The sequence below is a fragment of the Phocoena sinus genome, chromosome X, assembly GCF_008692025.1.
Source record: "Phocoena sinus isolate mPhoSin1 chromosome X, mPhoSin1.pri, whole genome shotgun sequence".
Classification (NCBI taxonomy): Eukaryota; Metazoa; Chordata; class Mammalia; order Artiodactyla; family Phocoenidae; genus Phocoena; species Phocoena sinus.
In genome coordinates, this window is record NC_045784.1 from 94,058,863 (window position 1) to 94,073,840 (window position 14,978).

Genomic DNA, 14,978 nt, shown 5'->3' on the forward strand with positions numbered 1-14,978 from the left:
CCCTGAATCCAGGCATCACCTCACTTGACAACAATCTCATTTTTCTCCTTCACTGATTCCCACATGCCCCCTACTCCTGCCTCCAGCCCTGTGTGACTCTCTGTCTCCACAGAGCCATGCTTTCTGTGTGGAAGGGTGGATTTCTGCAAAACAACTTGCCCAACAGGGCAATGGTTAGAGGACTTCGTAGAGTAAAATACACCACAAACCACCTATCACCTCATCAGTGTCAGAGAAATAGAGGCAGTATCATTCCCATTTGTTCTTGTGGGGGTTTTTTTAATTGACAAGGGTGTGGGGTAGATGGATCCAGGAAATGAACAAACATTTTCAACCACTGACTGCCTAGCCCCCTACTTCTACCATCAAAGAGTTATTCCACAAAATCAAGTACCTGGCCAACCTACTGGCAAGTTTTTTGTTTCTAATGGAAACTAAGCGTGGGAGTTTGTTTGTTTTAATCATGGGGGACTTCATGAAATGCATCGAGAGCAATACTCTAACATAGAAAAAAGGCCAGAAGACTTCATGAGATTCTTCTTTAGTGAATAAATCACCAACACTGTCTTCCACTTACCACCTTAAAAAAAAAAAAGTGAAAAGAGCACCCAGCAGCTAAACACTTACCTCACTGTTGTTCAAAATCAGGATACAGAGGGTATTTGTCTTACTACAATGAGGTTTGTACTGAGGTCCAAGTTGTACCAGAGATGTAACTTATTTGTACCCAAACCACCTATACCTAACCACGTGGTCTTTAGGCTACATAAGCAATACTACTGTCACGGAGAAGAAACACACCAACGTGACTAGCACATGAGCATTTCTTTGAGGCAGACACAGTGCTGTGGCCGTTGGGCTGACAGCACCAAAACCGATTTTTCATAGATCCCATACTATGAGAACGACTCAAAGATCCACCAGTGCCTGAAGCAAAGCAGTGAATCTGGTGTCACCACCTTGCAGCAATCCAAGATCTCACTATAAGATATGTTACTAGAATTGTGTGTCATATGCTTACAGAAAGTATATGGAATGGCAAGGCGAGCTACATAGGCAGTTAAGTCAGTCTCACTACTTTCCATTACTAGAGAGCTGGTCAGCATCTTCTGGCAGGATATTGCATAATACAGTCAACTGTGCTCTCCCAGCATTGCATGTGGCTTTGGGTCACAGTGTGGATTATCTGTAAAATGAAACAGGGGAAAGGCAAGAATCATCAAGACTATCACAGACCTTATTTTAAAAACTAATATTAGCAGGCCTGGACTCAAGCAGAACTTTTCACATTTGCCTATCCACTGAAGATCGCAAAGATCACAAAGCAATATGGCTAATCCTGTCCACTGATAACATCTCCCTTTCACTGCTGGGCAAAGCTGCAAAACAGATCCAGCTTGATTATTTTCTAAGCTTGAGGACATAGGACCTAGAATCTAGTACCAGACAGTACTTTCAGTCCTTCACAAATTTCCTTTAATCCAAGGCCTGAAACTATTGGTTGGCCAAAAAGTTCGTTTGGGTTTTTCTGTACGATCATACGGAAAAACCTGAACGAACTTTTTGGCCAACCCAATACAAGTTTCTGAGATGGTCCTCCACAAGGCTCTATTTTGTTGACAACTGTGCTGTGATAAACACATAAGGAAATATAAGAGTCACTGAGTGTTTTCAAATTCATAAGCCCGAAGACTGAGAAAATGTAGGGAAACCCAACATTCTGTCAGGTATTTTTACTAGCAAGACAAAGCTTAAAACTATCACTGATCTCTACCCATTTCGGCAGTTCAAAGTCACTGACTGGGGAGACCGGGAGGCTGGAGAGATCCCAAGAGACCAACCAAACCAAATCATCACAATAGCTCTTTGCTGCTCTGTGGTTCTGTTAATTAAAAAAGAAATGACATTTGCTAACTGCCAACACTTGAAATATACATATTAAGAAATCTGATTTCATGTGACCAACTATTTGTTTCGTCCCATCCCCTCCCCCACCATGTTTTTAACTGACACCACCATCCTCCGGGTTCCTCAGACTTACAAACTCTGAATTATGTTCAAAGCCTCACTTGCCCCAGCAATGGGAATTTCGTAGATTTCTTTTTTTCTGCAATGCCTCTTTACTCACATGCAATCACCTGATTTCAGATCCTCATCCAAGAGCTCTCTCAGTTATCTTTATATGTGATCCAAACTCGATCAAACCAACATGTCTTCTCCTTTCTCTCAAATTAGATAACAGTTGGGAATAGGTGAAAGGTGGGCGGGGTAGGTTCTTACACTTGGGATCAAATTTCATCGCCATTCCAACAGAGCTGTTGAACAAACTTTTCCTGAGCACAAGAATAGCTAGGCACAGAGCCAAGAAAAGAAGAGGCAATGATGGAAACCAAAAAACAGGTGAGCTGCAATCTTTCCACTCCTACACAAAACCTGGTCCTAGGGTGCGAGTCTCTGCATACACCGACAACTTCTACTTCTTGATTTTTCAACATTCCTTTATTCACAAACTCTGTCCCTGGGGTGCATTCCCTACTTTTGCAACGCCAGTTTTCCTCCTGCCCTCATCACCTTAAGCCTCGCTGGGCTCCCCTACCTTGAGACTCTTCTCCTTCCAATTCATCCTACATTCTAGAGGGCTCGTCTGCAAATTCTGTTCCCTTCCTAACATGGGAAACTATAATCAGATCCAATATTTCTTATTCAGCATTCCCAGAGGGTTCCCAGGACAAAAGGCTACTTTCCATTTCCTTGAAGTTTTATGATCTTAGAGACCAGAGCAAGGGGATTGGTATGGCGAATGCTGAGTGTGCAAGTTGCTGACTGAAGACAGCTGCTGGGAATCCCCAAGTGCTCTGGCAAGGGGTGTGGCGGTGACAGCAACTGGTCTGAGAACAACCAAGTAAGACTTCCAGATTCACTGGTCATACCCACTCTTACCAAGTCTCTGTACTTCTGCCATTTAAAAGGTTGGCTCAAAAGTTGTCCTCTCCCAAAAGCCTTCTTCCTGACCACTCCTTTTACCCCATGTCATTACCATGCTTAGGTACAACATTTTTCATGTATCTAATTCACCTGTAATCATGTATACATTGCTCTGTAAGCATTTTAAGAAACTCTGATATCTGTATCATATCTTGAACAAGACTGTGAGTTCTGTGAGGATAGAACTATTTCTTCTATTTCTCTAGTTTCCATCCACGGAACTCAGCATAATGTACATGCTAAAAAAACAAACAAACAGAAAAAAAAACGGGTTTTTTCCCCAGTGACATATAATTTCCACTCAGCTACACAACACTAACATTTTTAAGGTTGAGCAAGTTTGAAAGTATGATACATTAAAAGCTGTAGAAAATACACCCACACTTGATAGAAAAGATGCCACTTACAGTTGGACCAAACATAAAATACGCCCCGCCCAACCAGCTATATTATTGCCCCATACTTTTTCCTATGGGCGTTTTTCTTTCTACTACATAAGCTTGTGTTTCATTTTTGCTCTTAGCAACACTAACTACAGAAGCTCAACTCTAAATAAGTTTACTGTTGGGAATCTACTCTTCCCACCTACACAACCACTGGCTTCCCACACTGTTTCCAGTGTCCTGTGAGCGACTGCCCAATTACTGATTGTGGAAAGACAGCTTACACACTGAAGGTCCATTCTTGGCAGTCCCTGGGTTTTACTGCTGGTCCTCACTCACTTAGCTTAATTGATTCAGAACAGTATCAAAAAGAGACATTATTACACAAGTTGGGGGAAAAAAAGACTATTTAAGAAAATTTAAATGCAAAAGCCCTGGTCATTGTGCTGCTTTAAAACAGGCAAGCATGTGTGACATGGAGAGAACAGAAAAACGCCTATTGAAATAGGGAACTTTGACTAATCTCATTGCACAAGTTTTAGTGTTTCACACATATACATTCTCAAAAAGATGTTCTGTTAATGGGAAGCACAACTGACTTCAAAATTATAATAAATTGCCGTAATAGGGTATAGTGTTTTAACGCAAATACAATTTCAAAAAGTGTATAGTCTTTTAAAGACAACAATGTGAATGTTAGTATGTTTCTGAGAAACACATACTAGAAAAAAGCAACTTATGCATGGGCTAACAGAGCATTTTTCTCTTTCTCAGTAGTGGTCCTTCTTCCCACTGGACTGAGAGATCCCAGCAGAAGTTCCTTCTTGGTTGCTACCCACTAACTGGGACCTGAACACAGCACAAACACAATACATAAGCAAGAAAAATCATGAGCTAGATTATCACTCCCTTTGGCCACATGGGGGAGAAGGTAAAATAAGCAATGAGTTTTCCTTTGTAACTAAATATACCTTGCCCTACGTACACCTTTATGCATGGATATAAAAATAATTTTGTAATTTATATTTCTACATCCTACCATTTCAGTCACTGATGGTTTTTACAGCATAAATGACAACTGGGGGCATGCCTGCTTTCTTTTCTATCAGTAAGATAGGACACCGGATTGCCTTCCAGTGGAAATCAACACTGTTGAAAAACAACCCATATAATACATCCAAAAATGCTCAACAATTTTTCAGACAATTTTTTTCTAAAAAGAATAACTATCCATTATGACCACTACACTAGCATAGATAAGGAAATCTGTAATGGCTTAGTAGCATCATCTGCAAGAAACATGTACACCTTCTGGCCATTCTGGTCAGTCTTCATCCAAAAAAGACATACTAGAAATATAATAGTTTGTGTTTAAAATGCTGATTTAATATCACTTTGACCTGAGCTGCATTATCAAATCATCTTTTTTACTAACATGCGATAGGATTGTTACTGTTCTGGTGAAACAAAGTGCCTACCTCTCACCTCCCTAGAGCAACCCAATTCCTCCCAAGCACACAGAAAAACAGTAATTTGACTACTGCGACAAGAAAAAGGTAATTGTTCAAACACCTGATCAGAGTCTCTCAAAATCTGCATGTCCAGGAGTGGATTTTTAAAAAATACATTTTGTTCACTGCAATGGAAAAACCACACTTATTGATGTTTAATAGTAAAACATATTTATGTGCTATGGTCTATACAGAATGTAGTACTGCATTAACTTCAAAGGTGGTAAGAAGATTAAAATTAAAAGTTCACGGGATGTGACATGCAACACAGCATTAAAGATATAAAGACTGAACAGTCCCAGTCCCTTAGCAGGATCCTTTTATATTTCTTTGTTAATGAGGGAAATTCTTAAAATGCAGTCTAGCAAGCGTAAGCATAAGTAAAAGCTTTCAAAATCTCATCACAACATGTTATTTAAGCGAACTAATCATCAAAGCATTTTTTATGGGAACAGAGGGGGACTTGACTTACTAAAATCAATACAACTCACTTAAAGATATACTTGAGCTGCTTTTAATTCCTAAAATGTGCCCCCCACATTTAACAATTTCTGAAAAAAAAAGACCTAAAATTGTACCGCAGGTTTCCAGGTGAGGGTTTCCTCCCTGCCAACCCCACCTCGGACTGAAACCAAACCAAGAACCTCAGACTCTTATGATGATCTTGGCAGCCTTCAATCTCCCTGGTGCTAAGTTAGAAAGACCACGATAAAATATACTAACACGGAAGCAGGAAGTTTTATATTGGAAACTGACAGTGAAAACTGCCCTTCCCTTACAGTTGCTCAACTGCTTTATTCAGGTCTTCACCACTCTCTAACCCAGTGGGTCTCAACTTGTGGTCCTGGGAACTGTAGCAGCAGCATCACCAGGGAGCTTGTTAGAAATGCAAATTCACGGCCCCACCCCAGACCGACTGAATCAGAAACTCTGGGAATGGGGCCCAGCAATTTGCGTTTTAACAAGCACTACAGGAGCTTATGATGTACCCTAAAGTTCGAGAACCACTCCTCCCCAAACTTTAATGTGCATAAGAATCACCTGCGGAGCTTGTTAAACTGCAGATTCAAATTCAGCAGGTCTGAGGTGGGGGTCTGTGAACCTACATTTCAAACAAGTTCCCAGGTGATGTCTTCTGCAGACCACACTGCAAGTGTTTCCCAAACTAGCTGTTTACCAAAAATCACCCAGGGTGCTCATAAAATCCGAGTACCCAGGAACCACCCCAGACCAAGTTAATCAGAATCTCAGGAGAAAGGCCTCGTCGAATACAACCACTGGTTCTCCTCTTCAGCTGCATGTTAAAATCACCTGGAGAGCTTTTAATAATCCTGATGCCCAGGCCCCGTCCAAGACCAATTAAATCAGAATCTCTGGGGTTGGGACCCTGGCGTCCATATTTTAAACAATTCTTCAGTGATTCGAATGTGCAGGTTGAGAGCGACGGTTCTGGAGTCTAACTGGCTCGACACCTGGCACAGTGGATCCCTTTATGGTAGCAAATGGTTTCCTATAACGTGGCTGTGTTCCCATCTATTCAATATAAATCTAAGAACTCTGACTTTGAACAGTAAAATGCACCTAAAGTCATTTTTTTTTATCACGTCTTGAATCTTAGTTCTGTGGGCAAGTGTGGCTGTGCAACTGAGACCAAGGATTCAGTAATTCATTCCTCACTTTGAACACAAATGTTACCTGTCTTCCACTAAACAGATTTCTACTGTCCTCCCAAGTCCCAGCTACTGCTACCTCTTCGCAATGAGGTAGGTACTCCAAGAAACAGCAGCAACAGTGAAGAATTTGTATCCACACAGCCTTTTCCTATAGTGACCTCCTCCCCGACAAACCTGAAACAGATAGATCACTGGAAATCTCTAATAACCTTCCAGAGTGGAAGGGTCACTGATGAAGCTAGAACTTCTAAGCCTATAAAAGGCAGATTTCACCAGTGACACACATTTTGACAGAAAGGTCCTGGGAAGGGATGAAAACGGTGTGCTTTCCCACGGGAGAATGTACCACTGTCGAAAGCACGTCTTCTGGTGGACAGAGACAGGACCTGAAACAGCACTGCTCATGACACCACGATCCTAATAACTCTGAGGAAAAAAAAGAAAAGCAATGTGCCTATTTCTGTCTTGTGACCCCCAGCACCAAGCCACACTAATAAGTACACAATGCTATTAAATATGTAAAACAGAAAGAAAATGGGTTCTGGTTACTAAGGCACTGTCAAGTGATTATAGTTATTTCACTTCCATAATCAAACACTGCTTTTAAGAAACTTTCCTGAATTTTTCCACCGTCCACCTCAAAAATGACTTTAAGATAAATGAAAATAAGATACAGTGCTCTTTCCACTTAAGTGAACTTTCATTCTCCCCTTGGTCATGTTCAGTGGCTCTTCTAAATTCATTGTTTGGTAGAATACATGACACAGCCAAGCCCTGCTAAATAATAGTTATTATTCTTCCACCATCATTTCAACATATCCACAATGGTCAAAAGGGTGTCTCATTTTTTCTGTTTAATTCCATGAAAAAGAAATCCAGTGGGTGGACTATTAGAGGAGAATCAATACCTAAACACGTGCACAAAGTAGCCACTTTTAAATGACATTTTCAAAAGCATTTCCTGTATGAGATGGTCAAGCTCACTTTCCTTTTAAAATTCTTGTTACAGTCATTCAGTTAACCCAAACTCACTTTAAAATGTGTGAAAATAGCACCTCCTGAAAGTGTGTTCGCATATGCTTTGGAGCAATGGAGCGTGAATAGTAAAACAGCCTTTGCCAAACTCATATAACTGAACAGGAGTGAATTTTTGCAGTCCCATGACTTTGCTGAGCCAACCTATGTATCATCCCCAGACTGGCTTTAATACATCATAGACATCCAAGAGAAGGCAGAAAAGTCACAAATAAGTGACTCAACCTAATAAATATTTCATAGATTTTTTTTTAACATGGCAGTCTTTTTCAAGATGAATTCTACTTCTTAACCAAAAACTAAATTGGCTAAGTACAGGTGTGGGTTTAGGATTTAAGCTTCTAGAATTAAAACTATGAAATTTATCAAGATATTTAATTTATTTGACAAAGTATCAGTCTCTATGCTCTTTCATGCATTTCTTATGAACCAATGCCCAAAGAGGAACCAAGTCTGAAAGAAAAAGCACAGACCACAGAAGAGTGGCAAAAATACATTTCAAGCATCAAAGCCAAAGAAAACAAACGAAGCAAATTTATAATTTCCAGGACACTTTATTGTAATTTCCACGTTACATATTAATTGAATGTTTTTAGTCTAGGCAGAAGTGTTTATACGTATCCAGTCACAGTCTAATCCCCTAATCTCACAAAATGAAAAGAAGCAGTTTAAAAAGAACATCAATTCAGGTATTTATGATATGGGGACAAGGGGCACTTGTCTTAGCTAGAAAAAGGGTTGATGCTTTTCAGTATAAGTTTCACTGAAATTTTTCTCTATTATTTTTCCTGTTGATGCTAAGTACTCATAATAAAAACAATCACCCTCTTTGTCATTCTGTCCTTCCTTGGGCTTTACATTCTGTCTAGCATTTAACTCAAAAAGTCAGTTTATACTCAGTTTACACATTAAAAAAAACAACATATGCCCCATCTCCCACACATCCAAGTGGACAGGGACTAGAATTAACCTGGCTTTTAGCTGTAACCGTGTTATTTTAAATAATTTCACCCACACACTTGAAGGGTAAAATAACTAAAAGTACAAAACCGAAGGAAACCGTAAAAATTCCTACACACTTACTGTTCAACTATTTCTCGAATTGTCGAGCCTAACATGGGTTTCTTAAAAGTGAAATCGACACAAAAGCGAACGTACGCTTAATGTACAAACTGACAGTGGCTCTATGGGGACAGCTCTCTTTGAATGAGCTATTACCCAGACGGTGAAATGAAAAAAAAAAAAAAAAAGTCTCACTCTTTAAATGTGAGAGAGCCGGCGGTGCGCTTCACTAGAAACACATTTTAATGGGTATGTTCGGATAAAAATAGGTACTAAGGGAAAATGTATTTTGAAAAAACCTCCTCCCTCCTCAGGACACGAGGAAACCCGAAAGAAAAAGATGGGTAAACTTCATTGGCTCCGGAGCTAAGTTCCATCACTAGCAGAACAGAAGTTGGGTAGTTGCTATTTTTCACGCTGCAATGGAAGAGTAACTCTCCATGTGCAAGGTACGCGGGGCGGGAATACCGGCGGGGCTTTCACAGGGGGTCAAGGAAACCCAAGCCAGGAGAAGTCAACATCGTGAGGGAACCAGAGCTCCCAAACCCGGGCGAACGAGACGCAGGGTGGCGAAGGAGAGGAGAGGGTCAAAACTCCTCGAAGTTATCTCAAAGAGAAAGTGAACACCTCTGGGAACCAGCGCGCCATCTCTCGCAGCAGCACCCCGCTCCAAGTGTGAGGCGCTTGCCTCTGAGGGCAGAAAGCGCGGGGTGCCCTTACTCAGAGCGAGCGGCTCCGGGGACCCGGGGCAGCGAGAGGGGCAGGGGCAGCGGCCGGCGGGGAGGCTGACTCGTACTTTGCCTCAACTCTGAGCCCCATCCCGAGCGCAAGGGAGAGGGCGGCGGTGGGCACGGTACTCACTAGGGCTCGTTGGTGAACCGGGGGGTCCGGGGCTGCTGGTATCCGTACAGGTGACAGTAGAGCACATCGAAGCAAAAGCAGCACATCTCCGCTGACACCACCATCTTCCGGGAGCTGGGCGATGAGGACGAGGCGGCGGACGGCAAGGAGGGCGAGGGTGAGGTGGCGGCGGCCGGGAGAGAAAGTAGGGTGCCCACTCCGCAGCTCGGAGGGGGCGACAGGGAGATTCCCCCGCCGCCGCCGCCGCAGCCCTGGGGGGGAGAGAGGGTACAGCCGCTGCCGCTACCTCCTCCGGCTAGACCTCCTAGACCGTTGAGCCGCGTACCGGCGCCTCCTAGTCCCAGCTCCCCGGCTCGGCACTGGCTCTCTCCGCTGCAGTGGGAGGAGGAGGAGGCGCCACCACCGCCACCCGAGCCAGAGGGGGGCGAACTGGACAGTTTCTGCTTCTTCACCCCGCAGCAACCCGCCGCCATCTTGGAACACTCTCCCCCACGCAGCGCTTCCGACCCATGAGTGAGGCGAGCTGGCGGCGGGGGCGAGCACGCTGCGGCCCCGGCCGCCGGGGGCGCGCCTGGGGCTCGTAGGCCACGCGCGCGCGCGCCGCTACCTGACCCGGACGCCCGGCCACGCGGTCAGCCCTCGCGCGCCCCCGCCCCGGCGCGCGCCCCGCGCTTTCGCGGCTCGGCACCTCGCGCCTGTCCCGCCGGCCTCGCGCCTCCTCCTCCGAGCCGAGCCTCAGCCTCCCTCCCCGCGGCTCTCGGAGGATGAAAGACGCGAAGCCTAGTAGGAAGGAAGGAGCAGGAAAGAAGAAAGCGGAGAGTGGGAGCAAAGGGAAGAGGTGGGCACGCCCCGGGTCAGAGGAGGGAAAGGGAAACTAGTGGGAGGGGAGTGGGGAGAAAGAAGAAAGTCCGAAGTAAGTGTCCAAGTCTCAAAGCCCAGCTCGATGACGGGCGCTGCACATAGTGTTAGTGACACTTGAGCTGAGTTACGTGGAACCTGAGCCACCGGCCTCAAATACGCTGGGTTCTGAACTGCCAGAGTGTGAGCAAGCAGGTGCTCAGAGCTCCACACCTGAGATCGCCCCTCTAAAGTCTGTACAAATCAGTCGGGGAAATGGCCACACGGCAGTGGCTCAATCTGAGCACGCACCAAAAGTTTTCCAAGATTATGGTAAAAGAGCAATACCCTTTCTATTCCTTATCAACAAATATTGCAGCCCGATTGAATCTATATATCCTCTGTTTGTTCCTCAACTTCCCCTCCTAGCCCCGTGAAGACGTTTAAAAGCAAAAAATAAAGTCCTAACCAACACCTCACTGGTTCACAGATGTTAATTGTGCTCTGGAACTTGCGGCGGTGGGTAATTGGGAGAAGGGGCTGGCTTGGAAACAAAGCAAATTAGAAATATATCTGTAGTCAGCATAGATCTTACAGGTAAATAGGGCAGGTAGTATACTTAGTCACAGTTGAAAGATTTTGTTTAGGCATATAATTAGATAGTCGTTAGTATTCATTTTAAAAATTTCTCAAAGAATGCTTGGATGGATGAGGTAGATGATTGAGTCAGTCCCATTCTGGGCACCCGAGACAATCATCAAATGTAAAAATTCATAGAAATTAACCTGATAGAAACGGAAAGGGTAAGTTTTTTTGCCTCGTGTCCACGCCATGCCAAAACATCTAGACAATCTAGAGGATTGATCAGATTTGTCACCTTTGAGCTAAAATGCATGGGATCTTGCAAATAGGTGAGGGCTGTTCATTCCACTTGGGGGAAAAATAAGTTTATTCATTCAACAAATATTGAGCCTCTGTGCCATAGTACGTGCATGACACTGTACTTATGTTAAAATCCAGGAAGTACACTTCCCACTCTCAAAGAGTTTATGAATTAAGTCAGATCTGTGTACCTAATCAGATAAATAGCTACTAGTTATTGAGCACTTTTTGGGTTCTGAGTACCATGCCTCATCCTACCCCATAACCCTTCAAATAATATGTTATGTCATTTGATCCTCACAGTAACCCTCTGAAGTTGCTCATTTACAGATGAGGAAATTGAACCTCAGTAGTAACTTGCCCAACATCACACACCTAGAAGGTGATGGAGTCAGGATTTGAACGCAGGCATGTCTGACTCCAAAAACCATGCCGTTGTGCTACACTGCCTCTCAATACCAGTGTATGATAGAAAGCTAGAGATGGATAAAAGATGGTGGCATTAAGCTACAGCAGGTGGAACAGAGGTTAAACAAAAATAAGAACTTAGTTTTTATGGAAAGATTGAGAAACACTGAAATATGTTACCAAGGAAAGATGAAGACTCTCCTTAAAGAGAGATTTTATGAAATAGACAGATCAATTGTCTAGGATGGTTAGATACAACCCGAAGACAAAAGAGATGGTTTAACTAGTTTGTGATATGTGATCACATCCTCTCAAACTTCATCATCCCTGTTAGAACTATCGTCCTGTTTGAGGCAAAATAACAACTTATTGTCAACCACTAGTGTAGTTTTGAAAAATGCATTAATTTGTTTGTCTGTGTTGCAGAAGAGAAGGCATACTGTTTTTTTAAAAATGCTCCACGACAACCGGTACACTGTTAGGGTGTTTTGTTTTGTTTTGTTTTGTTTTGTACTTTATCCTTAACTGTCAGAGCCTACCTTTTAATTTGTTTGAAACTAGGTCAAATACAATATCAGACAATAGGTACCAATTTATTAACCACTCCACTAAGAAGTGGTCACTTCTAGAGTAGAAAAGCAGTGCCATTTAATGACATCACACAACAGTTTAGCACAGGAAGCAAAGTAGGATACCATGGATGGCTGCTTCTGCTAGGGGAATTCAGGAAAGCAGAACGTAATCTCCCGATTTAGAAGTTGGCCAGTAGACAAGAGTCTAACGCCCCTACTCTTGTGAAAATAGCAAGGAATCTTTAATAAGCACCAGTAGTCATGTCCTTAGTTCTGCATTTCATCTAAAAGACAAAACACTATCATGGCTCTAGTACCAGGCTAGGGGACTGAAGCAATGGGAAACCCTAAGACAAGGACATCCCAGTTGAATTACAAAAATAGCTTTTCCCCCAAGGATTTAAAATTCCAATTACAAACCTCACAAGCATAAAGGAAATAGACAAACCCAAACATGATCATTGCAGAAAAGACATCATTATTTGACCACTAAGCATTACTATCTGAAGTACTTTGTTGAATTGGCTGGCTAAAAGGGGGAAAAACACTCTAACTTTTTTCTCTGTGCTAACTTCTTCTGAGCCTGGCTCGTCTCCCATACTAACCTTGAGCCTCAAGATGCTTTGCAAATCCCTTGGCAAGCAGTGGTGGTGGTAGTAATGCCTCCTTTTAGCCTTTGAGGAAATACCTCTCCTGGTCTTGTTTTCTTGCAAAGTCACCACCATAGAAATAAACATATTTCATTCAAACATAAATAAAATCCACAGATCAAATTCTGTGGGAAAAAAACTTTTTTTTACATCTCAGCAAAGTGCACACTGGATGGGGAAACTGACCTTGTTCAGGGTTCTCTTGACTTGAAGTGTAAAGGTCAAAGTATGATAAAGCAAATGTGTTTCTACCTGCCGCTGATACTGGAGTGATAATATCCTCCAGAGGAAACGTTAAGGTGCCTTCTGCTTTTTGTAACTGACTGTCAAGCTGGGAGCTAAAGATTCCACGTTTCTTTTAAATAAAAAAAAAGTAAATAGGCCATAGTCTCTTTGTCGACAAAGCACATTCAAACTGTAAGCATTTCTGCTTCTGCATCTGCCTCTAAATTGCCGTTAAGTAACTCTTGTCAAATGTTTTGTTATACAACTGTGAAAAGCTAACGCACATTATTTACTATGTGGTAAAACTGGGAATTGAATTACACCCAATAGATCCTGATTATTTTATCATTACCTCAATTTATTCTCATGCTCACAATATAGTTATTTTTCATTTCAGAAAAAGAGAATAATCGTAATTCGATGAGTAGTGAACACTTTTATGTTGCAAAGTTATTTTCTTAGGTTTCTGGCAGTGTGGGTGAGAAGAGGAACATTCACATAGTTCAATGAAAAAAACTTCCATTTATGCCCAAACAAGTGTTATTTTTATCCTCTGTCATCAAACTTTCTCAACTGTCATCCTTGAACAACTGCAGAATGTAATATTATTAGCTACCACTTTGATCTAACCTTGTACACATATGACACATGGTTCTGGTGGCGGAGGTGGTGATCAGTTCCCTTTTATACTTGAATGAATATATGAATAAATACTGAAATTCTTTACCTACTTTTCAATTCAAATGGATAAATCAGCTTTTGTTTTCTTGATTACAAATCAGCTCCTTCCCTCCTGAAACCTGTTTTTAATGAACACATTAATGAGACGAAGGACCATGGTCTACTTTTGACTGTTTTCTAAATAGTTGTTTCATTTATATCTTCTATTGTCAACTGGAATGCAAGCTAATTGAATGTTGTTTTGCTACCTATTTCCTTGAGACAAAGTTATATGAGCTCTTTAATAAGATTTAGGTATGCGAATATCTATACTGAATGTGGAAGTATTAACAAAGCTAGCTAACCGTGGATTGGAAAGGAAAGCTTTTTAGGGAGAAGATGATCAAAGCGAGTGTTATCTTGGGCAGTTAGGGGAGTTGTGAGCAACCAAAACGCGGTGTCTACTATAGCTTGGAGAAACCTTACTTGACTATTTCCCTCTTTTCTCTTTTCTTTAAAGACTTCATCTACTATCCTCTATGCATTTAATGGGGTGAGAAAATGTATATACCGCAAGTGTGCCCCACCTCCACATTTAATTATGAACATATAGTTGTTTTCCTATAACTAATCTCATCGTGTTCTGGAGCACCTATTCCAGTTGCCTGGAGGCACAGGTTGGGCACAGGTTGGACAGATTAAGGTTGTCAATTAGACTATAAAAATGTGTTCTGAATTAAAAGTCTCTTTTGTGCAAGCATTTGATTTACACTTCAAACACACTCATGGCAGTGAGTGAGTCCCATAATCTCTGCTGGATCCTAGCTGAAGTTTAGCTCATTTTGCCTCACCCTACTCACTTTGTAAATATCCATAATTGGGCTTCCCTGGTGGCGCAGTGGTTGAGAATCTGCCTGCTAATGCAGAGGACACAGGTTCGAGCCCTGGTCCAGGAAGACCCCACATGGCACGGAGCAACTCGGCCCGTGAGCCACAATTACTGAGCCTGCGCGTCTGGAGCCTGTGCTCCTCAACAAGAGAGGCCACGACAGCGAGAGGCCCACGCACCACGATGAAGAGCGGCCCCCGCTCACCGCAACTAGAGAAAGCCCTCGCACAGAAACGAAGACCCAACACAGCAAAAATAAATAAGTAGATTAATAAACTCCTACCCCCAACATAAAAAAATAAATGTCCATAATTTATGGCTTATTCTCTCACTATGCACCTTGCA

At 42.5% G+C, this 14,978-nt stretch overlaps 1 protein-coding gene across 3 annotated transcripts in view; it reads right to left on the bottom strand.

Moving 5' to 3' along the window:
• Window positions 1–10,015, bottom strand: part of AMMECR1 (AMMECR nuclear protein 1) — a 108,277-nt gene extending 98,262 nt beyond the window's left edge. For 2 of the 3 annotated variants that reach the window (XM_032619614.1, XM_032619615.1), the window contains exon 1: window positions 9,511–10,002. In XM_032619614.1, the coding sequence (XP_032475505.1) occupies window positions 9,511–9,983 (473 nt within the window). In that variant the 5' untranslated portion in view covers window positions 9,984–10,002. Of the gene's footprint in view, window positions 1–9,510 lie in introns of all 3 variants that reach the window. The other variant, XM_032619613.1, reaches the window with a different exon arrangement.
• Window positions 10,016–14,978: the final 4,963 nt, after the last annotated feature.